The following is a 27,783-nucleotide window of genomic DNA, read 5'->3' as shown; positions in this document are numbered from 1 at the left end:
ATGAAATACGAAGTCTGGACAAAGTGCAACAGAGGATACAAGGACATAATACTCAGGAACAACGGGAAGGTAGTTACTTTTGGAAAGCTCAGAGGAAAAGCAAGTTTCTGATTTATGGTGGGATAAGATGGAGAAGGAGGTACAGAGGACAGGCAAGAAAACCAGATATCAAATAGTAGAACTGGAGTCTGCATTGGAGGTAGTAGACAGCAGAATTAGAGCCAAGAAAAATAAAAATCAATAAGGTGGAGGGCAAACTTGAGATACTTTCCCAGAATTCAGAGGAAATCACCAAAGACATCAATCCAGTGAGATAAAGGATAACAGTTGTGGATACTGGAGAAGGGAGTTGTCCTAAGGGAAAACCAGGACAAAAGAAACAGAACCAAAATCCAAAACAGTAGAAACAGTAGCAATGAGCACACCTAACACCCAGATTTTGGTTCCTAACACCATTCTCCAGTAAAAGGAACCAGGGCTCCTTAGACAAATGGCTGGTTTTATGGGGCAGGAAAAATAGACAAGATGATTCTGGAGTATTTTGTAATACCAGAAGGTAAGGAATAACACACATACTGGTGGGGCTGTATCAAGGAAGTACAGTTGCCAATTGAAAGAGCTCCCAATGGCCAAAGCTGGAATAATTTGAACACAGAAAATTAAAGTAGTATTAGAATATAACCCAAAGTATAAAATAAATCTCTGCAAGTTTACTATTATGTAAATGATTGACTAATAAATGGGAGGACATAGGCAAATCTCCTACACAGAAGAATTCAAAATAACTTACATAGATACTTCACACTCCAAAGAGGTAGTTCATAAGTACACACTTCTTAAGTTACTTCCTTCCAAAGGGTACAGTAGGAAAAGAGGGGGGATAAAAAAGAATAACTTGACAGTCGAGAAACCTGACAAACGTTCCCTTAGCCAGGCAATCAAGGTCAACATCAGCAGTGATAAATCACATTGAAAGCTCCCTTGACATGATGTGATGGAAGTAACTTTACCTCTGTGGTCTTCTTCCCCAAATCCCATAAGCCCAGTCTAACCATGAGAAAAACATCAGACAAATTACAGTTGAAGGCCATCCTACAAAATACCTGACCAATACTCCCCCAAACTGTCTAGTTCATCAAAGATAGAGAAAGCCTGAGCCAAAAGGAGCTGAAGGAGGCATGACAACTAAATATAATGTGGTATATTCTAGATGGGATCCAGGAATAGAGAAAAAGACTAAGGAAATCTGATTAAAGAATGGGTGTTAGCTAATAATAACATCAATATTTATTCATTGTGACAAATGCACAAAATGCTAATATAAAACATTAATAATAGGGAAAACTGGATGAGGGGTTGTATGGGAACTCTGTATATAGTCTCCACAATTTTTCTGTTTTCAAATAAGAATTTTTTTTTTTCACTAGGAAACAAACTTAAGTGGGCTCAAGACAGACCTAGTACTGTAGATTGGGCCATACAAAATTTCCATTATTCTACAGTTTTTGAACTACAGCAATTTTATATGGAAATGTACAGATTATATGAGCAAACTAGCCAGCTTCTGCATTCTAGCAGAATTGGTGAAAAGAGAGTCATACTTAGACAGGTTTTGCCAAAATTTTGACATACTTAGTGGAGAAAATCTTACAAATATCTAGGCCAGGAAAAAAACAAACTTCCCATAGAGATGCAAAAACCAGGCCACTCTCCGACTCCTCTGAAGCATTAAATCCCAGAGACAGTGGAGCAACTGGGAGACATTCTGCACTGTATGGGGCTCACACGATGTTCCAGCCACATCCCCTTCTTGAAGCTAATCCTGAAGTCTGATGTCAACCAGCCAAGAGCAATGGCACACTTTACAGCTGGGGTCATGGTAGAAACGGCTGAGCAGGGATCGTTGGAACCCATGGAAGGAAAGTGAAGTCTAAATAATTGTTATAAAAGTGTATGCAGATGCAAAAATTACATATAATTTTATACATAATGCAAAAATAGATACAGCAATAAGCATAATTGATGTATAAAAATCCAAATTACCTTCACAGGCCTAAGAAGAGATGAATTTTTTTTAAAAAGGGTGCTTAACTCCTGGTGTTAACTAGGAGAGGGACTCAAAACAGACCATTTTGCTCATGAGTTTCATAATTAGGGAGATGTAAACTAAAGAATGCTTTGAATGACTCAGTGGTAAATATACCATAATGCAAACAGAACCTGAAGCTGCAGAAACACAAAAATAAAACAAAGGAAATCTCATCCATGTTTCGAAACAGAGAGCAAACATGAAAACCAGAAAGCACAAAACAGATCGTTGCAGACCACATATAATGATTTTGACCAGAAGTTCAAACAGGCCAAACTCATTATCAAAAGGAAAAGACTTTCAGATTGTGTTTTGAAAAACTCTAGCTATTTACATCAGATAAACAAAGTGATACTGAAAGGTTGAAGGTAAAAGGTTGAGCAAAGGTCTACCAAGCGAATCAAACTACAGCAAGAATCCCAGTATTCATATCAGACCAAAGCGTGTTCAAGGTACAGGTGTCAAACAGGATTAAGGAGAGTCCTTTTCTATAGATAAGGCTTCAATCCACCTTGAGAATAACACGCTCATGGACTATTATTGCTTTAAATTACATCTCACTGAAATAAAGAAAAGCCTGTTAAAAATAGAGACGGAAATTGACAGAAACACAATAGCATTGGGAGGCATAACATCTCTCTCTCTCATTCTTGGACAGTTCACCCAGGCAAAAAAAAAAAAGGCAAGAGCACAGAGGAACGGAATAATGAAATTAATAAGGCTGATTTAGCAGATGTGTATCGAAATTTGTATCAAGAAAGTCAGGAAATAAAACCATTTCTGTGTGATGAAGTCGCGAGGCCCTTTAAGCTCATTCCAAGCCTGTTCTGAACAGGGGGTGGCTAAAGTTTAGCTGTTTCCAGGTGGGGCTGGGAAGCCGCTCTGCACAGAGACCACGTCCTGGGCACTCGTAGGGAGAGATCCAGGTGTCAGATTTCCCTTTCTGGACATTTCATGCACCTTCCCCAAAGTGGCCTTCTGCCCTGTATTCATATTTCCATTTTTTGGAGGAATTAGTGGTACATTATTTCAACCATGGGGCATCCACAGACCCTTATGTCTGGAATTGACATGGGAGGGGCAGTTGCCTCAGTTCAATCCGGGTGCTCTGGAGACCAAATATTTTTGTGGAAAGAACAGGAAATTTTAAAGAAAATCTTTTATTGTAAAATCAAACAACAGTTTGAAAGCCACAGAAATCAAATGAATGTCTAGATCAATCATAAGGCAAACAGCACACAGGTCAGAGAACTTTATCAGATATCCCAAAAGTCCCTTCTATCCACAGCCCCCTGCCCCCTGCCCCCTGCCCCCACCATCAGGAACCCTATGCCCTACTTTTACAGAAATCACCAGCATTCTTTTTTCCTTTTTTTGTCAAAACTCAGAAAGTATAGGGAATGCTGTTCTAGTTGTGACCCTTTTTTTTGTTGTAGTAAAATATATGCGACATAAAATTTACCATTTTTACCATTTTTAAGTGTTAATTCAGTGGCATTAAGTACATTCACAGTGTTGTACAACCATCTCATTATCCACTTCCAGAACCTTTTCATCATCCCAGACAGAAACTCAGAACAGAGGCTTTGTGTGTGTGCGTGTTGCTCTGTCGCCCAGGGTGGAGTGCGGTGGCGCGATCTCAGCTCACTGCAACCTCCACTTCCTGGGTTCAAGTGATTCTTCTGCCTCAGCCTCCTGAGTAGCTGGGATTACAGGCGCCCTCCACCAGGCCTACCTAATTTTTGTATTTTTAGTAGAGATGATGTTTTACCATGTTGGCCAGGCTGGTCTCAAACTCCTGACCTTAGGTGATCCATCGGCCTTGACCTCCCAAAGTGTTGGATTACAGGCGTGAGCCACCTGTGCCAAGCATAACAGGGGCTTTTGAATCAAGTGGACCCGGGGTTGGACTCCGTCCCCGCCTTGGTGTCTACCTCTGTAGAGAGGGCACTGAGCCATCCCAATTGTGTGATGGTCGCCGTATGCAGACTGTTGGGCTCTCTCGGGGGCTGAAAAATCAGTAGTTGATATTATGTTTGAAACTTGAGAGTTGCTGGAATAAAGACTAAATAATAAAACACTAAATAACAAAATTAGGGAATTTCAGGGGAAGAAGCCATGGAATTCTCTATCTTTTAATGAATGTCTTAAAATAATAACAAAGGACTTTCTAAAATCCAAACTTTGAGACAGTAAGCAAAGCTGAGAGATCATGAGCAATTCACTTAGGGTCTCTGGGCCCACAGAGCTTCCCTATTGCAGGTGAATTTACCAGAGGAGACAGGAGCCTTGCTTGCCTGCGTCAGCACTGTGCCAGCAGGCACCTCTTTCCAGAGGGCTCCTCTTCTCTCTCTCCAGCTTATCACAGCCTCTTCTTCTGACCTCATCCAACGCTTCTGCTTCAACATCAAAGGAGGACACTTTGAAGCACTCCCTTTGTGCCCACAGATTCGTGAATTCACTTCATCCCCACAATAACTCTACAACAGCAGTCAGCAAACTACAGCTCATGGGCCAAATCCGGCCTACTCTCTGTGTTTGTAAATAAAGTTTTATAGGAACACATTCATTTACCACAACATCTTTGGCTGCTTTTGTGCTACAGCGGCAGAACTGAGTAATTGCAACAGAGACTATATGGCCTATGAGACCAAAAATATTTACTATCTGGACCTTTATAGAGAGTGTTTGCCACCATCTGCTCTGAAGATAGGTACTGTAATTATCCCCATTTTATAGGTAGAGAAACTGAAGCTCAGGAAAGTTTAATAACTTGCCTGAGGCCATGAAGCTGATTAAGTGACTGAGCTGAGATCCTAGCTCAGCAGTCTAGCTACAGACTGGCCCTTAACCTCCACGGCATGCCTCCCAGCTTCGTGTCCACCCACACTCCTCAGTCAGCAGAAAGATTCCTGCATAGCCTCTCAACATTCCAAGGTTACTCATACCCAACATTTTTAAATGACCTGTCTCCCCCCATTTCTTCTTAGTAACAAAACAGGACTGAAATGGCTTTGCAACTTACTTGCCTTAAGTGGAGGAGTGGTTAAAAAAAAAAAAAAGAAAGTGCTAGGGAATGACAGAAAGACACAGATAAGCAGAAAGCGCTCATCTTTATTTTTTATATTGATGCAATATTTGGACCCCAGTGCAACATCATGAAGACCCTCTAAATTGAGCCAGGCTTTCTACTCTTAAAAAAGGAAAAGAAAATATGTCTCTGCCATTTAGAGCCATGTTTGGCTTTCTTTTTTGAGTGACTCACAAAAATAGCCCAATTCTCCGACAATATTAGTGGGGATCCTTATGCCTCACATTAAGGGGCCAGCTTGGACCAGAAAAGCTACTCGACTAGTCAGCAACAACTGATTGTCCTGGAACCCCAGCAGAGAGAGGAGGGAGACAGGATAAGCCTAAGGTAAGGCCTTTCCAGAGAGGGGGGTGTCTTCATTTCCCATTGCTGCTGTGACAAATCTGAACAGCTTCAAGCAACACAAATTTATCTTGCTGTCTGGAAGCCAGATGTCCTACATGGATCTTGACAAGCCAACATCAAGGTGTCAGTGTGGCCAAGTTCCTTCTGGAGGCTCTAGTTCCAGTATCTAGAGGCCACCTGCATCCCTCAGCTGGCAGTCCCCTTCCTCTATCTTCAAAGTGAGCTGTAGTCAGTGGAGTCTTTCCCACACTGTATCACTGTCTCTGCCTCGGCCATGTTTAAGGACCTTGTGAATACATGAATACATTTAAGGACCCTGTGAATACATTATCACCTGGATAATCCAAGAAAATCTCCCTATTTTAAGATCAGCTGATAAACAAACTTAATTCCATCTGCAATGTGAATTTTCCCTTTACCACGTGACATAACATACAGGTTCTGGGGATTAGGATGTGGCCTTTTTTGGGGGGCTGGGGGAGTGGGGACAGGGTCTTACTCTGTCACCCAGGCTGGAGTGTAGTGGTGTGATCACAGCTCACTGCAGCCTCAACTTCCTGGGCTCAAGCAATCCTCCCACCTCAGCCTCCCAAGTAACTGGGACTACAGGCACGCACCACCATACTCAGCCTATATATATATATATATATGTATGTGTGTGTGTGTGTGTGTGTGTGTGTGTGTGTATGTGTGTGTATATATATATACATATATATATAAATGTATATATATATATATATATATTTGTAGAGACAGGGTTTCTCCACATTTCCCAGACTGGTCTTGAACTCCTGAGCTCAAGTGATTCTACTGCCTTGGCCTCCTAATGTGCCGGGCTTACAGGCATGAGCCACTGTGCCCAGCCAGGATGTGGCTATTATTCTGCCTGTCATAAGATGACTACAAAGATAGGCTTTGAGAGGACTGCCCTCTCCTTGCTCCGTGGGAAAGTCCTAGTGGGAACTGTGCTCTCCCTCTCGACTCAGGCCAAAAAAAAGTCCTTAGGGAATTGACTGCCTTTTTCCCAACCAGATAGGAGAGACCTGATGAGAACTGCCACCCCCACAGGCCAGGAGTCCATCCTGACTGCCTGAAACTGAAGTTCATACAGGCACCCCAAGGGGATGCAAAGCTGCAGAATAAACATGGTGCATCTTTCTCACAGGCCAGGTTTGCTCAGAGACATGGAGACGAAAAGGTATTCTTTTTAACTTACGACATAGATATATTATTAGAGTGTTAAATATACATGAATTTTCAAGATACAAGAATAAACTGTAAAAAAATGCCATGCTTTCCACTGGGCTGCTATGGGCTATTCCTTCTTCGCTCCCTTCCTTGAGAGTGAAGCGTATGCTTCCTGCTTCTCTGCCTTTACGGACATTTCCAGTGAGGGGTGGGGTCTAAGTAAGACAAATTTTAGCTAAATAAAAGGGACTACTCATTCTGGGTGTGGGATCAGTTTGTCAGAGCCAGGAGGGACTTTGGAGAACGTTCTAGGCTAAACTTCTAGGGCCCACTCCAGGTCTACAGCCACAGTTGGGGCACAGGACTGGCCTGGGCTTCCGAAGCCTTAGGCAGTGCCCGCTGGCCCAGGTCATGGCCAGCTTCTAACAGCTCAGCTGCCTTAGGGGTTTATAGCATCTCATCTCTTTATATAGCATTGCGACATTTGAATTTTCAGCAGCCTAGCACAGTAGCTAGTCTGCGAGGCTAGGCTCTGAGAAACCAGGATGCCATTGAGTAGGCCTAGACAGATGCATGGGTGGCAGGAGATTCCAGACAACCCAGAGGTCAGGGTCAGGCTCAGGGTCGAGCTTGACCTTTCTTGCAAGATTCCATGTTCCAGAGGCAAGGAAGGCTGGCTGGAGGGCATGGTCCCTAATCTTCCTCACCTCTGCTGTCCTGCACTTTTAAATGCACACCAGCGATTTTAGTGGCTCAGGATTGCATTTGCCATTTATATCCTTTCACTTCAACATCTGCATGACTTTTCTCGATTAGCTGTTGCTACAGATTGAGTGCTGAGCTCCAGCAGCTCAGACCCAGTGGGGTTTGCCTTCTCAACTGGGAGGCAGTAGATAGGAGCGAGGGGTCAAACACTCAGGCTCTGGGACCACACCCACCTGGGGCAAGGCCAGTGCCACCACCTCCTATTTGTGTGATCTGGCATCTTAGGTTGAAGTCCCTACAAACAGAGGCTGAGATACTTGGGAAAGTGATTTATTGTGGGAGTACTCTTAGGAGAAGGGGAGGGAAGCAGGATGAGGCAGGAGGGGCTCTGTCTTGGATGGATACCAGTTTAGTCTGGCCCCACAGGGGTCTCTGGAGCACAGACGGCACCACAGAGCTGATCTGAACTTTCAGCAAGGGGGCCAGAGTTTTCCACCAATGTGAGTCAGTTGTTGGTTGCTCTCTGTGGGGTGTGGAGCATGGCATGGCTCCCATGGCCAGGAAGCTCCCCTTAGCTGAGGGCAGTTCTCCAGAGAAGGGAGTGAGCTGTCAGCAGCCCACCCTCACTGCAGCCGGGGCAGGTGTACCAGCCCCAAGGAGGGGACTGCACCTGGGAAGGTTGCTTAATTCTTTGGACCTTGCTTTGCTCATGAATCTTTCCAAAGTGAGCATAATAATAGCACCCACCTCCCAGGGTAGGGCTGACGGACTGTTTAGCACAACAGCTCAGAAAGGGCTTGAGAGTTGTTATTTTTATGGTGTTAGGATTGCTTGCAAACTGGGGGTACATGCTAGTTCTTTGAATCGGGTTGTCCTTGCTAAGTGTCATGTGCGTGCGTAAGTGTGTATGCATGCCTGTGTGTGTGTGTGTGTGTGTGTGTGTGTGTGTGTGTGTGTTTAGCTGTCTTTCAGCATCCCAGAGACAAAGTGGTTCTAGATGAGGGATGAGACGGGGTCAAGAAAAAGGAAAGGAAACCTACCCAGGGTTTGGCAACATTAGACTCCTCTCCAGAGGGAGTTTAGTGGGCCTCTCCTTCACTCATCCTGTCACTGTTGGGGGTTTGGGCTGAATACCCCTCCCCATTTTCCTACCCCATTCCCACTGCTGTTTCCTTCCACTTTTGCCCCTTTCCTGTGATAGTAGCCTCTTGAGAGTGTGAACATAGGTCTCCATGTATGTTCTCCAACCCTAGACCTAGCCATCTCATTTGCCCCAACTCAGGTCATCTGCTTTCACTCCTGGAAGGTCCCCACAGAGCCAAGTCCCTGGAAGGGCACAGGATTTTCCAGACCCCGCCCTCTGCCACGTTTCCAGTCCTTCGTGATGTCACAGCTCTGATCTGTCACTGTCATCCTCAAGGATGGTTATGGCTGCCCCTCCCTACCCCTACTACTGCCTGAACTGCCCCAAGCCCTTTCAGCATAAGAGAATGGGCCCATACCCTGGCAGGGAGGCAGGGGGCTTGTCTGAAAGCAGGGGCTACTGCTATTCCCAAATTTCTTCTTTCTTCTCTCTGGACTTTCAGGAAAAGATACAAGCTATGCAAAATTGAAAAGCATGATTCTGGAACTTTCATGAGAGCATGCACATGTGTGGAAAAACTACTAAGATTCCGCAAATCCAAAACCTTTCCCCTAACCCCTGAATCTTCCAGTAAGTTGCTACTTCAGAAGGAGAACCCAGTATATCTGCACTTCCTACCCTTGGGACACCTCCTCATGCTCTAGAATGCGTATACCCTAGTTTGAGAAGCACCTCAAACTCTTTATGCTGCTCTATGGTGCCCCCCAAGATCCCCATCCAGCCTCACCCCCCGTTTGGCCTCTCCCCAACCCTGGATTCCGGGCTGCTCCTCCTTCCTTCCAGACGGCAGTGTCTTGCCCCCTCTTTCTCACTATCTAGAAGCAGAGTGTGTGTTCACAGCTTCCTGCAGCAGGCATGACCTGGCTCTGCATGGGATCTTTCTCCAGGGCCCTCTAATGGTCAAGGAGAACCGAAGTGAGAGCTCTGGCTTTCATTTTGATTCTGTGGAGCCCTGGGAGAGCTTGCACCTCTCTGGGAAGAGATTAGCTAGATGGGGTATCCCATGGGCCCCATCCAAATCTAACAGCCTGGGAGTACTGAACCAAGTGGTCCTTGCAACTCGGTTGTCATAGCAGCAAAGACACCAAATGGTCCACAAGTGGCAGAGCTGGTTATTTAACTGTCAGCAGGTGGTCAGGAGGTCAGCTATGAAGATGTGGGTCCCTCGGTCTACTCAAGAAGTGGACATGGTGAGCCCAGGGTCTAGACCGTGGGGCTGGCCAGATATTAGTGCAGTGATGATAATGGCTACTAGTGACCGAATAAGCAGTGTAGGCCAGGCATTGTGCACGATGCTGCACACTGGAATAATTCACTTCATCGTGCATTCAACACATATTTGTTGACATATGTGTAGCACCCTGTTCTGGGAGCTGGGGACTTAGAGATAAGTCAAGTTACCCTTACTTCAGTGGGGAAGACAGACAAGTAAGTGGACTTGAGCCACATTGGAGGCAAGCACAGGGTGGTCCAGGCTCACAGAGGAAGAAGTGGCCACCAAGCCTGATGGGACAGAGAGATGGTTTCTCAGAGCAGAGGAGCCTGGGCTAAGGTAGGAAGGGTGAGTAGCAGCTGTGCGGGCAAAGTAAGTGGGAGGAGAGGGAAGGGCACTCTGGAGGGATAGACTTGCAGAATGGGTGGGGGGGCAAAGTGGGAATATGAATAAATAAATGAATGAGTGAAAGAATGAATGAATGAATGAATGGCAGTCCTGTTTTAGGACTCACTGCCAAGGCAGGGTATGAGAAATGTGATAGAGAATTGAGCATAAGTCAGTTGATAAAGACTGCATAGGATCTTTACCATCTCTATCTTTAGCACCTCTTGAATGTGCTAAGGAGCTCAGTGTTTGATCTGCAAACCTCAGGAAGCCATGGACAGATTTCACACAATCAGACTTGAATCTAGGAATGAACCCTTCCTCTGCTCTGTGGTGATGGGTGGAAGGGGCAGGATTCATGGCAAGGATGCAGGGAGGCTGTTGCTGTTCACGAGTAAGGAATGATGGTAACCAAACTCAGGGCAGTGGGGCTGGAGGGTTGGGGCTGATTAAGGAGCTAGTTGTGAGCAGACAGAACCAACAGGTTCCGATTATGGCTTGGATGAGGGTTGAAGAAGAGGAGTGAGTCTAAGATGACTCCCAAGTTCCTGACATTGTCAGAAATGGAAAACACAGGAGGAGGAAAGGGCATCTTGGGAAAGCTGGTGGATTCAGCTTGGGTCATGTTGGCGCTGGAGGTGCCTGAGAGACTCCAGCTGGAAAAGTCTGGTGGGAAACTGGAGAAAACCTGGGGCTGCAGGGAGATATTTGGAGTCCACAGCACACAGAGAACAGCTGTGGCTGGGGTCATGAACCAGGTGGCCCAGGGAGAGTGATGGGAGCAAAGAGCTAAGAACAGAACACCAGCATTTAGGGATGGGCAGAAAGGTCAGGAGCTGATGACGAGGAGTATGAGCAGGAGTGGCCAGGGAGGCAGGAGGGGAGCCAGCAGAGAGCAGCATGGAAGCCACTGGGTGAGTTTCATTATGATGAATTGACAGCCACTGGGCAAGGCAGATAGGATTATCCCTTTCTCAGCGATGGAGGAATTGGGGCTCCAGGAAATTAAGACCCAAAGTTTTCAGCTAATCAGAGGTGGAGCTGTGATTTGAACCCAGGTCTCTGACTTCAAAACCTAATAAGCTGTTTTTACCATACCATGTTTAGCAACACAGGGTTTGGCACAAAGTAGATGATCAATAGATATTTGCTGGATGAATGGATGGATGGATGGATGGGTACTGTCAGCAGCAAAAAATGCTAAAAATTTTCAACAAACAAGCAGAAAGATCTTGGAGCATGCCTGGAAGCAAGTCCACAGAACGGAAGCAGCTTAGAACTTTTTATAGCATTGCAGACGTGGTGATGACAAAGGCTTGCCTTCCTTCCACTGCTCTGTTAACGATCTTTTAAAGTCCTTTCAGAGCCAGTGTTTTTTTTCCCCTCTTCTTTCCATTCTTGCTTGCAAACGAAAGATGATTTTAGAATCCAGGCCTTCTTTATTTTGCTAAAGTACATGATGAGTAAAATGGCCTCTCAGTCAGCACTTTCCAATTTTGAAAGATGCTAAAAACTGATCTTTAAAAGCATATTTTTCTACTTTATGCATCAAAGGGCCATGAGGCCTGCTGGAGGGGATGGATGAACAGCGGGAAGGTGGCACCACCTGCAAGGCTGGGCCTCACTGTGGAGGGCAGGAAGCGGCTGGGATGGGGAGCAGGTGTTTGGGCCAGGGCCTGGCTGGTCTCCTGGTGGCCGCCCCACCCATTCTCTTTCAGCCTGTTCTTCTCCATGGGGCAGGACCCAGCTGGACCCCAATGCCCCAGAAAGCAACGAAGACCCCATTTACCTGACCCAGGAGAGCCTCTGGCTGATGCTCAGTAATTGTCTGTTGAATGAATGAATGAGTCGCAGGGGTCACTGTACACATTCCCATTAACCACACTGAGATAATGAATGTAATCCCATGTATAGAGCTTTCAAAAATAGATTTTCCTTAGAAATAAAGTTGGACACTCACTATGTGCTAGGCACTGTGTTAAGCACTTTACAAGGACTATTTCACTTAGTCTTCCCAGAAATCCGGTAAGGAAAGTACTACCATTATCCTCATTTTGCAGATGAGGAAACTGGGGCTGAGATGGAAAAGGAGTGACCAGAGGCCACCCACGGTTTGTTGGTAGAGCTGAGATGCGAACAAAGCTCAGAGCGAGTCTGAAACCTCTTAATTGGGAAGCTCTGTGGGCTCCAGGAATTTCTTGAGGGATTAACTATCAAGAAGGTAGAAAGGGCTAGAACACTGTGGCAGGGCAGCAGAGTGTGGTTGGCTGGGGTCCTATCTCTGCCACCAACTCCCCAGGGGCCTTTGAAGCTCCTTTCTCCTCATCTGGCCTCAGTTTTCCGATGTGTAATGTGAGGAGGAAGGTTAGATGATGCCTCCATGGACTGCAGGGTTTGCCTGCCCTGGTGGGAGGAGAACAGGCGAGGTTGCAAGGCCCCTGAGAGCAGTCAGCTTTAGCCTGCAGCCTGTACAGACTTGCCCTAGGGCTTGTCCATGAGACCAGGGTGGACTGACTGCAGGAGCCACAGGAAAGCCAGCCCTAGAGAGGGCTAGAGAATCCAGGCTGGGCTGGGGTTGGGGGTGAGGTTCTGCCCTGCCCACCTGCCCAGGCAGAGCTCTGGGCTAAGAGCCAGAGGTGCAGGAATGTTGTCTGCCACAGCCTTGAACCCTTTATGGGGTGCTGAACATCTACTCACCTTCATGATGTGTCCTTCCATCCACAGGGGAATGATGTGCGGATCATCCTTGGCCAGTTTGACCAGAATATGGCAGCAAAAGTGTTCTGTTGTGTAAGTAAAACAGTTGTATCATTCGTGTCTTTGGGGAGGTTCATGAAGCTTTTTCCCATACTCATTCTCTCCCTGTTCAGTCTGTGAGTGGGATCTAGGACTGGAGCCTGGGTTCCTGGAAGCAGAAGAGTTATGTTCACTGTTCTTTCCTCTTTCCAGGGAGCTAAAACCCCAGGGCTCAGAACAATACCATCATCAAGGAACCAGGGACCTCAGTCTAACCCATCATCTAAGCCTTGTTGGCTAATTCTAAGTCTGCTCAACTTAGCCAGGGAGATACCAGAAATCAGGGTGAAGCTGAAGTGACTCATACCCCCCTCCCTGCCCTGTAGGTAGGGCTCAGAGTCTTAGGTTAGGGACAAATTATCAACTATTGATTTTCTACTCCTGAATCCTTTACAGCTGTCTAGTATGTGACAGGTGACAAAGGTGACCTTTTTATGCCTTATTTAATCTTTTCAATAACCATATGAAGCAACTGTGATTTTCCCACTTTACAGATGAGGAAATAGAGCTCCATCGAGTAAAGGGACTTGTCCAAGGGCCCTCAGCCAATTCATGGCAGAGCCAAGGCTCCATCCCCATTCACCTGATCCCCAATCTAGTCTCTAAAAAAAAGGATTTCTCCATATGACTTCTAGCTTACATTAGATGTAGGGGATAGAACACAGGAACTAAGTCAGTTTCCATTTTGATGTCCCAGCTCCCAGTCCTCTCCATCATGTCAGGAGAAAAGTCAACAAAATGAAAGCCCAGGCAGGTGAGTCACTGTCTACCCAATAAGCTTCACCTTTTAGACTGAGGTCATTCTAGGTGTAGTGTCTGGTGATGGGCCGCAGATCTCTGTCCTCTCTGATCTTTTATCTTTTTGTCAGTAATGTGGATGAGGTTATAAATAGGAATTCTAGAAATCATGAAACACATTGGATGACAGAGTTTGAGTGCAAAGAACTTTAACAGGTTGCAATGTTTGATTAAATCCAAGCAGAGTAAATGGTCCTAACATATTATATTAGAACAAATGAAGCTGCCTAAGTCCAAGTGGTAGAGGGATAGCTGAGGAGTACTGTGTGTTGAGAAGGGACTTTGGGTGTTCCGGATGACCCCCAGTTTACTACAGGGTCTGGTAACTAAGGTCATCAGCGTGAGCACAGTGCCAGAGAGCCGAGATGACCTCAGATTGCATGTCTACACCCAGGGCAGGGTAGTCCCTCTGCTCTTTGCTGGAGAGACCTCACCTAGGGAGACCTGCCCAGCTCCTGGTAGCCTGTTCTGGACAGATGTAGGAATTGAAAAGAGACAAGGAGTGAGGACAGAGCCGTGGCTGGAAGCCATGGTCACGTGTGGTTATTTGAACCTGAAGGCTCAGGAGCAAAATGAGAACTGTCCGATCATCTTCTGATTTAGCTGGGAGGAGGGAAGGGGTGTGAGGCTGACATTTCAGGGGATCTTGGATGGAGGTTAGTACTCAGGAGCCAATCAGCTTGGGCTTGAGTCCCTGTTCTGCTACTTACTGTTGAAGTTGGGTATGTTGTTTACACTCTCTGAGCCCCAGTTTTCTCATCTGTAAAATGGGGATTATAACACCTGTCTGATAAGATTCTTGAGCAAAAACCCTCTGCATAGTACCTGATGTACAGTGAACCCTCAGTAGATACCAGCCATCTTTTTTTGGTTGTTTATATAGGGTCTCAGGTGTCCAAAGATGGAATGGGCCACCATTTACTGGCAAGTTTTACTGGTAGATTCCACAAAATTGTGTTAAGCATTCTATTTATCAGTGGAGAGTAGCAAGAGGTCTTTCCACATTGAAATTGAAGGAGGGCCATGAGAAAAATAGAAAATATAGAGTGAATAGATTTAAAAATTTTACTCCAAAACTCATAAAACCTTGCTCCTTGCTACCTAGAGTCCAGAAATAACCCACTTTAAAAAGGAAAATAATGGTCCAAATTTGAGAGCGTGCTTTCTTTTACAAAAGAAACTGGGTGTCCCCTCTCCAGTATCCCCAGGGCCTTGCAAGGAGCTGGCTCATGGTGAGTGATTGGTGTTGATCGAATGAGGAAAACAAGTAACTTCAGAAAAAATAAATTAATAAAAATGATCCATGAAGATGCCACACCAGGCCCTGGCCACCTCCAGTTTGCAAGAAACATAGATGGGCCTTATGTTCTGATTTAAGCCAAATCAAAGCCCAGGTGTGACTGTGATCTCACTCTGTCATGCACTGGGATGAGTTTCCAAGTGGCTTTCCCAGCCGTGGTTTCTGCTTCTGAACAGACGGCATGGCTGTCTTCCTTTCGACCCAAAGCCCCCTGGCTTGTCTGCCTTCCACATGGCACGGGGACACCATCCCACCTTCTCATCCCATTTTCCTCTTCACTCTTGTTAGTTTTGGTATTTTGAAATGAGGCTTCTCTTAGAGTCTTCACTTGCTGCCCCATTCCAAGGAGTTTCTCAGAGGCTTTGGGCTGGGTATAGTGTCCATGTGTTGGGTCCCCAGATGGAATCTGCCCTCAAGGACTTATAGTCTTGTCTGGTTAGGAAGGAGTTCTTCTGGAAGGTCCAGAAGGTCCTAAGGAGACTGTTCAATGTTTTCACACTGGATCAAGACTGATAAGTGACAGAGGGAGGAGACGCTCAGAGCAGAGGCCCCCGAGAGAGCCTTCCTGTCTCTAATAGAGTCAGAGCAGAGACCACATGGAAACAACCATGTCTGCCATCCAAATGCTGCCCTGGAAACTTTACAGCGTGTTGCTGTGTTCTTGAGATTGGAACTGCCACCCAATGGGATCGCAGACTCCAGCAAATGCAAGGCCTATTTATAGCCCTGTGGCAAATGTTCATTTTGGCATCAGCACAGTATGAGCATGGCATGTTGCTTTTGTCTTCTCCTCTGTCCTCAGTGGTCTGTTCTAAATTCTCAAGCACTCTAATGTGGGTTCTGGTTTTAGCTCTGCCAGCTGTGTGACCTCAATCAGGTCACTTTACATCTCTGGTCTCCAGCTGCCTCATCTCTGAAATGGAGGCAACGATCCCTACCCCGTCTGTTTCATGGGGTTGTCGAGAGGCTTAATTGAGGCCACCAAAGGGAAAGCTTCATCCTAACTGTTAACTGCCTTACTGATGCGAGGGTTTATTACTATTATTGTTGTAAACCTTAATATAAAAAGGAAATGTCTTTCTTGCATGGGGAGTGGAGGAGGCAAAAGGAAACTTAATTAAATGATGAAATTAGATTTTTTTTTTAATTGTGTCGTGGCTACATGTCTACAGCTAGTAAGAACCAAAGGGGTTCATGGGGCTGAAGCGTGTGAACTCAGGATGGCCCACTCTCATGCAACAGTACCGGTTTGTCAGTCATAGGTCCTAAGACCACATTTCTACCAGATGCAGAGAAAATGGAGGTGTGGTGGCTCATGCCTGTGATCCCAACACTTTGGGAGGCCAAGGCTGGAAGATAGCCTAAGCCCACGAGTTAGACCAGCCTGGGCAGCATGGCAAGACCTCATCTCTACAAAAAATTTAAAAATTAGCTGGGCGTGGTATCATGCGCCTGTAGTCTCAGCTACTCAGGAGGCTGAGGTGGGAGGATTGCTGGAGCCCAGAAGTTCAAGGCTGCAGTGAGCCATGATCATGCCACAGCATTCCAGCCTGAGTGACAGAGCCAGACCCTGTCTCAAGAAAAAAGAAAACAAAAATCAAGGTGACCAAGTAAATTAGAAATGCATTCATTTGGTCGGTCCACAACCATTGATTGAGTAGCCCCTGTATACCAGGCACTGTGGAAAGTCCTGGGACTCCAGGAGAGAACTGGCATGGCCCCACCCTCCCAAAACTCCCCAACTGGCAGAGGAGACACAGAAGCATACCAGTGCCTAGTTAAAACTCATGTGTCCAACAACCTCAGCCCTTCTGACCATAGGAATACTGAAATGGAGTCCTGGAGGCATTTCCGCAGTTGCATTAGACAGTGGATGAACTATCCAAGCCCAGTCTACCTCCCTTGCAGGAGAGCCTCACTCAAAGCCTGCTTACTTTTGCTCTACAAATACGCTTAGCAATCTAGGCGCCCTACTTTCCAAGCCTATAGCAGTTTAAAAGCAGCAAATTCAGAGTGAGGGAGAGGAACTTGATGATAGTGAAAATGACAGTGGAGAACCGACAGCTAGAAAGGAGACAAAAAGCCATGAAAAGTGGATCCAAAGTCTAAGTACACCTGTCTGGGGCCATCTGGTGTTTGGGGCAGTCTTCTCTAAGCCCAAGAACATAGCCCAGAACAGTGACTTATGTTCGGAATGAAACTATGAGTTACCAAGAGGAGAAGAGAATGAGAAGGGGCAGCTAAAATGTTTCTGAACATAGTGTTTGCCATGCATGATACACAAATTATCTCATTTAATTCTTAAACCAGTACAGTGAGGCAGGCTTTGCTTTCCACTGTCTGTCCATGGGAAAAGTGGGGCTCCGGGAGTTGTGTGCATGAGTTACCTGGCAGGCATGTGGCAGAAAATCTGCCATTTGATTGTATTTTTTTTTTCCTCAAAAGGTCAGAAGCTATATTAGAAAAAGTTTTGTCTTCATCAAAATTGACTAATGTTATAAATAAAATGTATTATCATTCAAATGGAATAAGCTTCTGTTTTCTGGAAAACTCACAAGAAACAGCTACAACAGGACAGTAGCTGGTTGAAGAACTGTCAGAGCTGATCTGATTTTCTGCTCTGAACTTCCTGCTCAGTGCTGCCTCTTAATTAATTACCACATGGTCTTAATTATCACAGTTGGTGTGAAGAAAATCTGCCTTTGTGTCTGATCAGAATGCCTTTTCATATCCTCACTTTGTGCTTTTCTTCTTTTTTTTTGAGACAGTCTCACTCTGTCACTCAGGCTGGAGTACGGTGGTGTGATCTCAGCTCACTGCAACTTCTGCCTCCCAGGTTCAAGCAATTCTCCTGCCTCAGCCTCCTGAGTAGCTGGGATTACAGGCATGTGCCACCATGCCCAGCTAATTTTTGTATTTTTTAGTACAGACAAGGTTTCACCATGTTGGCCAGGCTGGTCTTGAACTCCTGACGTCAAGTGATCCGCCCACCTCGGCCTCCCAAAGTGCTACAGGCATGAGCCAACGTGCCCAGCCACTCTGCACCTACTGATTCTTACTTCCTAATGAGTGGAGATGTCTCCTTGCCACAACCTTATAAGATTGAGAAAACTTCCAAAAATCTTTTTGTTTTGTTTTGCTAAGAAGGGAACTTCAAGAATGGACTTCGAGTCTTGTCCCTTTGACTTACCAGCTATATGTGTTGAGAAAATTTCATCTGTAAAATTTAGATAATAGTTCATACCTCATAGGGTAGTTGTGAGAATAAAATAATATATAAAAATGGCAACACACATAATAGGACCTCAATACACATGAGATCTCTGTCAGTAAAAGATGAGAGTTGTGAGGTCTCACAGGCTCTGCCACTGATTAAATGACCTGGGATTACTAGGGTGACCCTTTTATTCAAAAGTCTAGTCCCCAGCCAGGATCTGGCATTTCTTTTCTTTTCTTTTTTTTTTTTTTTTTTAAAGTTTCTGTGGACTAAATTTCATTCATTAGAGAGAAGCCCCGGAGACTGCCTGCTTTTCTTCAGCTGGGATTTTGTTAGGTAATTAAAATACGAGAGTTTTCTGTATTTTCCACGACAGTTTTGTTTAGGTCAACATTATAATGTAGTTGCTGGAAAAATGATTGTGATCTGAGGTTGCATTCTGAGAAGTACAGTGTCTAAAATGAGGGAAGTGAAGGTCCTGTATCATCGAAGGAGTCTAGTGAAGAGACAGTGTGATCACTGCCTTGAGGTAGTTGAAGGGGTCTTTTGTTAAGCAATGTCTATTTAATCTTCAGATGCTTTGCTGAACCAATGGGTGGAGACCACAGAGAGGGGATCTGAGCTTAAGTCAGGGAACAAATCTTTTAACTCACATGTACCCCAATGAGCTGCTCCACACTGCAGCCTGGGCTTTCTCGGGTATTAAGGGAGTTTCAGAGGAGTAGCCTTTGGACTTGGGATGAGGGGAGTGCCCCTCTGACTCTTAGACTTGATGGTAACTTTTCTCTAACATATAGGAGTTGTTGGGAGCTCCGGCCTCCCTTCTGTGGACAGACCCTCGCTTTAGCCTCCTGGAGCCTAAGTGGAAGGCAGCAAGAACCTTCCCAGAGTCCAGAGCAATCTCGGGCTTCTCTCGCTACACCCTCCTGTCCTCTCACATTAACCCTGCTGTAGGCCAAGGGGTGCGACATGGATGGTTTCCCAACATCTCCTTCTAATGTGGGTGGCTCCACAGGAATGAATGGAAGGGTTGTTTAAGGTTTCAGTTTAGAATGCGGGCAGTCCATCGATGCACAGAGGAAATTTCCACCCACCCCTGCTCTCTGTAGTCACTTCTGGGTATTTTGTTTACTGACGGGAACATGACCACCACTTAGAAACTTTATTCTGAACCCAATTTTGATGGAACCTGACAGTCCTACAAACTGGAACTTTTCTGCTTGAATCAAAGCTATCAAAAACCATGATTTTCCTGACATAAAATAATGACAATAAGCATTAGAGTCAAGTAGGGGTGTATTAGAACCTTCTGATGACTTTTTTTCTTTAAATGGAAAGCAAGCAGTGCAGCTTTGTACACTTAAAGTCAGCAGTCCTAGATCCAGCTCTGACTTTTCTCCCTGACTGTTTGACCTTGGAAAAGTTACTTTCTCTCTCTGATTTTCAGTTTCCTCCTCTCTAGAATGAGGATGATAAACCACCTCCCAGAGTGAATGTGAGTGACAATCAAATAAGATTCATATAAGATGTAAAAATGTAAGGGACTTTTTTTAGGATCTGAATTTATACACTGTGTTTTGGATAAAATTTCAGAGAGACTTCTCGGTTTGCCAAGTGGCATCTTATATAAACTACACACTTAGATTAAATTGTCTTGGCCCCTTAAAAATTGTTCCCCCTGGGTTGTGTTATGAGGCCTCAGCTTTTAGTAAAGATCTATACAAAAATTAGCTTTATGAAATCTCTTTGTTGAAGAGGTTGTGTTGATACTAAACTGGCTAATTTGACAGTATCCTCTCCATATGGGACATTTTTAGGGTTAGAGACTAGAAAATACTTTGTTTCCCCAAAGATCTGGTGTGTTTTCTCCTTATTGATAATGAGAGTTGTGTAAATAACCTCGTTGCCCTTTTCTCTTGGGCTGCTGGGAAGTTCATGGTGAAATTGGCAGCTAATGATGAATATGGTTAGAACCTTTGGTTTGTCTACATTCCGTTCCTTCTATCTTCAGGAAACATAATTTATATTTTTCTGGGCCCTTTTGTTTGAATTTTTATTCAGTACTTATTATTTTATTATACATGTTATCCGTAACTACCTTGGATCCTTTGATAAATAACAAGGAAGAAACCAAACAAATAATTAAACATTTCCTAAATCCTCTGGGAAGAGGAAGCCTTCCTCCCCACCTATCTTCCAGGGCGCAGAGCCTTGAACTGTGCGACTCTTGGTGCCTTCATAGTCACTCCATCTTTTGCAGGCATACGAGGAGAACATGTATGGTAGTAAATATCAGTGGATCATCCCGGGCTGGTACGAGCCTTCTTGGTGGGAGCAGGTGCACACGGAAGCCAACTCATCCCGCTGCCTCCGGAAGAATCTGCTTGCTGCCATGGAGGGCTACATTGGCGTGGATTTTGAGCCCCTGAGCTCCAAGCAGATCAAGACCATCTCAGGAAAGGTCAGTGCCTTGGTCCCCATTTCAACCTTCCACCCACCTCCTTTGATCATCTTGTCTGATGACATTGGCCAAAAGTGCACATTTATTGTCCTGTGTCACTTTGAGCAAATCACTTGACCTCTCTGAGCCTCTTGTACCTATAAAATGTGGTATGTACAACCCTCCACTGCTTACCTCTCTAGGCAACTGTGAGAACCAAATGAGGTAAGGATATTGTGAAGCACATAACACAGTACACAAGTTATGTATACATATATGGATGGAGTCCTGGCATCAACTTCAGGGCCCTTTAGACTCTGCAAAGGTTCATCCCGTGCTCCTCTTACCTAAGATGTCATTCTCAGTTGTGTTGATGCTCTCCTGGAGGAGAGGAAAGACGCCTTAAGTAGACTTTGGGAAACACATGCTGTAGAGCTGCCAGACTGCGTCAAACCTCAATTTTGCCACTACCACCTGTGTGACCTTGAACCTGAGTTCTCCAAGCCTCTGCTTCTGTATCTGTGAGGATATATCTTTTTAGGGGCCACAATTCAGCCCACTATTGTGATCTTGGGATGTCCCTTCTATAGATATATCTTCTATATCTCTGCTTCTATATCTGTGATAACCCCCTTCTGGGGGTTATCAGGAGGATTGATGGCAGGTGGTGCAAGCCACTAGCATGGTGTCTGGCACCTTGATGCTGTCACGACTGTGATCAGGACCTTGGATAGGGTGTGTCAGCCTCAAGGCCTCTGCATGCTTCCATGAGTGTTACTAATTCCTGCCCTGCTTATCTCGTAGGGCTATTGCGAGGACCAAGTAATACAAGACATGTAAAAGTATTTCCAAAGCACACCATTCTCTATCATTGTAAGTCTTATCAAAGATCAGGTGATGATCGCCCTGGTAAAGGTGGTAACATCCATTTCTCAGTTCTGAACAGCAACCAAAATTCAACACAGCAATGCACATAATTCTTTTCTGTGTTCATATAGTTAAATTATTCACTTAACCCCCAGGGTTCTTACAGACCAAATTTTATATCAAGAAAAAGCTTTATAATAAAGAAAAATATATGTATATAATTTCATGTATTATTTAATCTCAATTGGAACCAACTCTACATGAATGATTTATCGATTTGTCAAGAAATGGCAAATCATTAGGACATATTTTGTAAACAGCTCTTTAGCTCGTACTGGCACCTGGCTAGAAAATGTTGAAAGAAATATTTTCATACCAAAATCAATGCATATATAACATTTTTTTGAGATGTTGAATAATGAGCAGAAATAACTCATTTATTCAGTAAGTGTTATTTTTAAAGGTGTCAAATTTTGCAATTTATTAAGATCCTTGGGTCCAGGGATACCCTGTATTTTAATCTAAAAAAATCATAAAATTTGAGGAAAACACAAAACCTAAGGGAAAAAAAATCCATGAAAGCAGATGGTACAATAACTAAATGGAGAGGCTTCAGGAAGACCAAAGACTTAAATGGTTGCACAGGAGATCTGTGAGGCTGTCAGGATGAGAGCCATGAGACACTACAGGAAGGACCTCCCTCGGATGTAGTTCTAAGGGTGTGGCTTTGAGCCAGGGTGGGAGCCATGCAGGGCTATGTGCAGGGCTGTGAGCAGTACACGAGAGTGTGTTGTAGGAAGATTATTTTTTGTAGTGTATTTTGGAGGAAATGTTTTGGCATTTGTAACAACATCCCCCGGGTCACTGACTTCCCTTTTCTAAATTTTTTTATTTGGGATTGGTGAAGAGGCTGACCTCTTGCCCATCACTGTCTCATGCATGGGACACCTTGGGGCTGGTCACCCCACGGTTTTGGGAAACCCACTCATAAGCCCACCCCCTGGAGGGGACAGGACCATTGAGGTGGCTTCCAAAAGTCCAGAGACCCAATCCCTGTCCCCATGGTCTTTGAAGCAAGAGGAAGCATTTCTTACATTACCCCACAGTTACGAGATGGTTGAAGTTACACAAGGAAATTTGCGGCCTCTTCACTTTCTGGAATCAGAAGGTCCCAGAGTTCTCTTAGACATTATAGAGTCCAGCCTCTCATCAGATTCTCAGATCTTCCAGTAGCAAAGGAATTCTCTCCCTTAATCCTCCCACCCCTAGGTCCCACTGGAGCTACTCAGATCCTATTGACCCATCTGTCCCACGTAGTCCTTCAGTGACCACAGAGTCACTGCTTCTCCAAACTAAATAGCGCTAGTCCTTCCAATTGTTAGTTCACAGGTCCAGGGCTGGGACTAAGCAAGAAATTTAAAAGGGTGCCAGATACATCAGTAATCAAGATTAAACAAAATATGTTTTTTTTTTGTTTTTTTTTTTATTATACTTTAGGGTTTTAGGGTACATGTGCACAATGTGCAGGTTTGTTACATATGTATCCATGTGCCATGTTGGTTTGCTGCACCCATTAACTCGTCATTTAGCATTAGGTATATCTCCTAATGCTGTCCCTCCCCCCTCCCCCCACCCCACAACAGTCCCCGGAGTGTGATGTTCCCCTTCCTGTGTCCATGAGTTCTCATTGTTCAATTCCCACCTATGAGTGAGAACATGTGGTGTTTGGTTTTTTGTCCTTGCGATAGTTTACTGAGAATGATGTTTTCCAGTTTCATCCATGTCCCTACAAAGGACACGAACTCATCATTTTTTATGGCTGCATAGTATTCCATGGTGTATATGTGCCACATTTTCTTAATCCAGTCTATCGTTGTTGGACATTTGGGTTGGTTCCAAGTCTTTGCTATTGTGAATAGTGCCGCAATAAACATACGTGTGCATGTGTCTTTATAGCAGGATGATTTATACTCCTTTGGGTATATACCCAGTAATGGGATGGCTGGGTCAAATGGTATTTCTAGTTCTAGATCCCTGAGGAATCGCCACACTGACTTCCACAATGGTTGAACTAGTTTACAGTCCCACCAACAGTGTAAAAGTGTTCCTATTTCTCCACATCCTCTCCAGCACCTGTTGTTTCCTGATTTTTTAATGATGGCCATTCTAACTGGTGTGAGATGGTATCTCACTGTGGTTTTGATTTGCATTTCTCTGATGGCCAGTGATGATGAGCATTTCTTCATGTGTTTTCTGGCTGCATAAATGTCTTCTTTTGAGAAGTGTCTGTTCATGTCCTTTGCCCACTTTTTGATGGGGTTGTTTGTTTTTTTCTTGTAAATTTGTTTGAGTTCATTGTAGATTCTGGATATTAGCCCTTTGTCAGATGAGTAGGTTGCAAAAATTTTCTCCCATTCTGTAGGTTGCCTGTTCACTCTGATGATAGTTTCTTTTGCTGTGCAGAAGCTCTTTACTTTAATGAGATCCCATTTGTCGATTTTTGCTTTTGTTGCCATTGCTTTTGGTGTTTTAGACATGAAGTCCTTGCCCACGCCTATGTCCTGAATGGTATTGCCTAGGTTTTCTTGTAGGATTTTAATGGTTTTAGGTCTAACATATAAGTCTTTAATCCATCTTGAATTAATTTTTGTATAAGGTGTAAGGAAGGGATCCAGTTTCAGCTTTCTACATATGGCTAGCCAGTTTTCCCAGCACCATTTATTAAATAGGGAATCCTTTCCCCATTTCTTGTTTTTGTCAGGTTTGTCAAAGATCAGATAGTTGTAGCTATGCGGCGTCATTTCTGAGGGCTCTGTTCTGTTCCATTGATCTATGTCTCTGTTGTGGTACCAGTACCATGCTGTTTTGGTTACTGTAGCCTTGTAGTATAGTTTAAAGTCAGGTAGCATGATGCCTCCAGCTTTGTTCTTTTGGCTTAGGATTGACTTGGCGATGCGGGCTCTTTTTTGGTTCCATATGAACTTCAAAGTAGTTTTTTCCAATTCTGTGAAGAAAGTCATTGGTAGCTTTATGGGGATGGCATTGAATCTATAAATGACCTTGGGCAGTATGGCCATTTTCACGATATTGATTCTTCCAACCCATGAGCATGGAATGTTCTTCCATTTGTTTGTATCCTCTTTTATTTCATTGAGCAGTGGTTTGTAGTTCTCCTTGAAGAGGTCCTTCACATCCCTTGTAAGTTGGATTCCTAGGTATTTTATTCTCTTTGAAGCAATTGTGAATGGGAGTTCACTCATGATTTGGCTCTCTGTTTGTCTGTTATTGGTGTACAAGAATGCTTCTGATTTTTGTACATTAATTTTGTATCCTGAGACTTTGCTGAAGTTGCTAATCAGCTTAAGGAGATTTTGGGCTGAGACAATGGGGTTTTCTAGATATACAATCATGTCATCTGCAAACAGGGACAATTTGACTTCCTCTTTTCCTAGTTGAATACCCTTTATTTCCTTCTCCTGCCTGATTGCTCTGGCCAGAACTTCCAGCACTATGTTGAATAGGAGCGGTGAGAGAGGGCATCCCTGTCTTGTGCCAGTTTTCAGAGGGAATGCTTCCAGTTTTTGCCCATTCAGTATGATATTGGCTGTGGGTTTGTCATAGATAGCTCTTATTATTTTGAGATACGTCCCATCAATACCTAATTTATTGAGAGTTTTTAGCATGAAGGGTTGTTGAATTTTGTCAAAGGCCTTTTCTGCATCTATTGAGATAATCATGTGGTTTTTGTCTTTGGTTCTGTTTATATGCTGGATTACATTTATTGATTTGCGTGTGTTGAACCAGCCTTGCATCCCAGGGATGAAGCCCACTTGATCATGGTGGATAAGCTTTTTGATGTGCTGCTGGATTCGGTTTGCCAGTATTTTATTGAGGATTTTTGCATCAATGTTCATCAAGGATATTGGTCTGAAATTCTCTTTTTTGGTTATGTCTCTGCCAGGTTTTGGTATCAGGACGATGCTGGCTTCATAAAATGTGTTAGGGAGGATTCCCTCTTTTTCTATTGATTGGAATAGTTTCAGAAGGAATGGTACCAGTTCCTCCTTGTACCTCTGGTAGAATTCAGCTGTGAATCCGTCAGGTCCTGGACTCTTTTTGGTTGGTAAGCTATTGATTATTGCCACAATTTCAGAAGCTGTTATTGGTCTATTCAGAGATTCAACTTCTTCCTGGTTTAGTCTTGGGAGGGTGTATTTGTCAAGGAATTTATCCATTTCTTCTAGATTTTCTAGTTTATTTGCATAGAGGTGTTTGTAGTATTCTCTGATGGTAGATTGTATTTCTGTGGGATTGGTGGTGATATCCCCTTTTTCGTTTTTTATTGCATCTATTTGATTCTTCTCTCTTTTCTTCTTTATTAGTCTTGCTAGCGGTCCATCAATTTTGTTGATCTTTTCAAAAAACCAGCTCCTGGATTCATTAATTTTTTGAAGGGTTTTTTGTGTCTCTATTTCCTTCAGTTCTGCTCTGATTTTAGTTATTTCTAGCCTTCTGCTAGCTTTTGAATGTGTTTGCTCTTGCTTTTCTAGTTCTTTTAATTGTGATGTTAGGGTGTCAATTTTGGATCTTTCCTGCTTTCTCTTGTGGGCATTTAGTGCTATAAATTTCCCTCTACACACTGCTTTGAATGTGTCCCAGAGATTCTGGTATGTTGTGTCTTTGTTCTCGTTGGTTTCAAAGAACATCTTTATTTCAGCCTTCATTTCATTATGTACCCAATAGTCATTCAGGAGCAGGTTGTTCAGTTTCCATGTAGTTGAGCGGTTTTGAGTGAGTTTCTTGATCCTGAGTTCTAGTTTGATTGCACTGTGGTCTGAGAGACAGTTTGTTATAATTTCTGTTCTTTTACATTTGCTGAGGAGAGCTTTACTTCCAACTATGTGGTCAATTTTGGAATAGGTGTGGTGTGGTGCTGAAAAAAATGTATATTCTGTTGACTTGGGGTGGAGAGTTCTGTAGATGTCTATTAGGTCCACTTTATGTAGAGCTGAGTTCAATTCCTGGATATCCTTGTTAACTTTCTGTCTCATTGATCTGTCTAATGCTGACAGTGGGGTGTTAAAATCTCCCATTATTATTGTGTGGGAGTTTAAGTCCCTTTGTAGGTCACTGAGGACTTGCTTTATGAATCTGGGTGCTCCTGTGTTGGGTGCATATATATTTAGGATAGTTAGCTCTTCTTGTTGAATTGATCCCTTTACCATTATGTAATGGCCTTCTTTGTCTCTTTTGATCTCTGTTGGTTTAAAGTCTATTTTATCAGAGACTAGGATTGCAACCCCTGCCTTTTTTTGTTTTCCAGTTGCTTGATAGATCTTCCTCCATCCCTTTATTTTGAGTCTATGTGTGTCTCTGCACGTGAGATGGGTTTCCTGAATACAGCACACTGATGGGTCTTGACTCCTTATCCAATTTGCCAGTCTGTGTCTTTTGATTGGAGCATTTAGCCCATTTACATTTAACGTTAATATTGTTATGTGTGAATCTGATCCTGTCATTATGATGTTAGTTGGTTATTTTGCTCGTTAGTTGCTATTGTTTCTTCCTAGCCTCGATGGTCTTTACAATTTGGCATGTTTTTGCAGTGGCTGGTACCGGTTGTTCCTTTCCATGTTTAGTGCTTCCTTCAGGAGCTCTTTTAGGGCAGGCCTGGTGGTGACAAAATCACTCAGCGTTTGCTTGTCTGTAAAGTATTTTATTTCTCCTTCACTTATGAAGCTTAGTTTGGCTGGATATGAAATTCTGGGTTGAAAATTCTTTTCTTTAAGAATGTTGAATATCGGCCCCCACTCTCTTCTGGCTTGTAGAGTTTCTGCTGAGAGATCAGCTGTTAGTCTGATGGGCTTCCCTTTGTGGGTAACCTGACCTTTCTCTCTGGCTGCCCTTAACATTTTTTCCTTCATTTCAACTTTGGTGAATCTGACAATTATGTGTCTTGGAGTTGCCCTTCTCGAGGAGTATCTTTGTGGCGTTCTCTGTATTTCCTGAATCTGAATGCTGGCCTGCCTTGCTAGATTGGGGAAGTTCTCCTGGATAATATCTTGCAGAGTGTTTTCCAACTTGGTTCCATTCTCCCCGTCATTTTCAGGTACACCAATCAGACGTAGGTTTGGTCTTTTCACATAGTCCCAAATTTCTTGGAGGCTTTGTTCATTTCTTTTTATTCTTTTTTCTCTAAACTT

General features: G+C 44.0%; 1 protein-coding gene across 2 annotated transcripts in view; it reads left to right on the top strand.

Moving 5' to 3' along the window:
* The window catches only part of GABBR2 (gamma-aminobutyric acid type B receptor subunit 2), a 426,725-nt gene that overhangs the window by 213,610 nt on the left and 185,332 nt on the right, over positions 1-27,783 (top strand). For both annotated transcript variants that reach the window (XM_032164654.2, XM_058446038.1), the window contains 2 exons: positions 12,887-12,952; positions 20,534-20,734. In XM_032164654.2, coding sequence (XP_032020545.1) covers positions 12,887-12,952; positions 20,534-20,734 — 267 coding nt within the window. The remainder of the gene's footprint in view (positions 1-12,886; positions 12,953-20,533; positions 20,735-27,783) is intronic.

Source organism: Hylobates moloch, unplaced genomic scaffold (assembly GCF_009828535.3).
Source record: "Hylobates moloch isolate HMO894 unplaced genomic scaffold, HMol_V3 SCAFFOLD_10, whole genome shotgun sequence".
NCBI classification, from domain to species: Eukaryota; Metazoa; Chordata; class Mammalia; order Primates; family Hylobatidae; genus Hylobates; species Hylobates moloch.
Note: the sequence above shows the minus strand (reverse complement) of the source record. Positions and strands in the feature narration are given on the sequence as shown.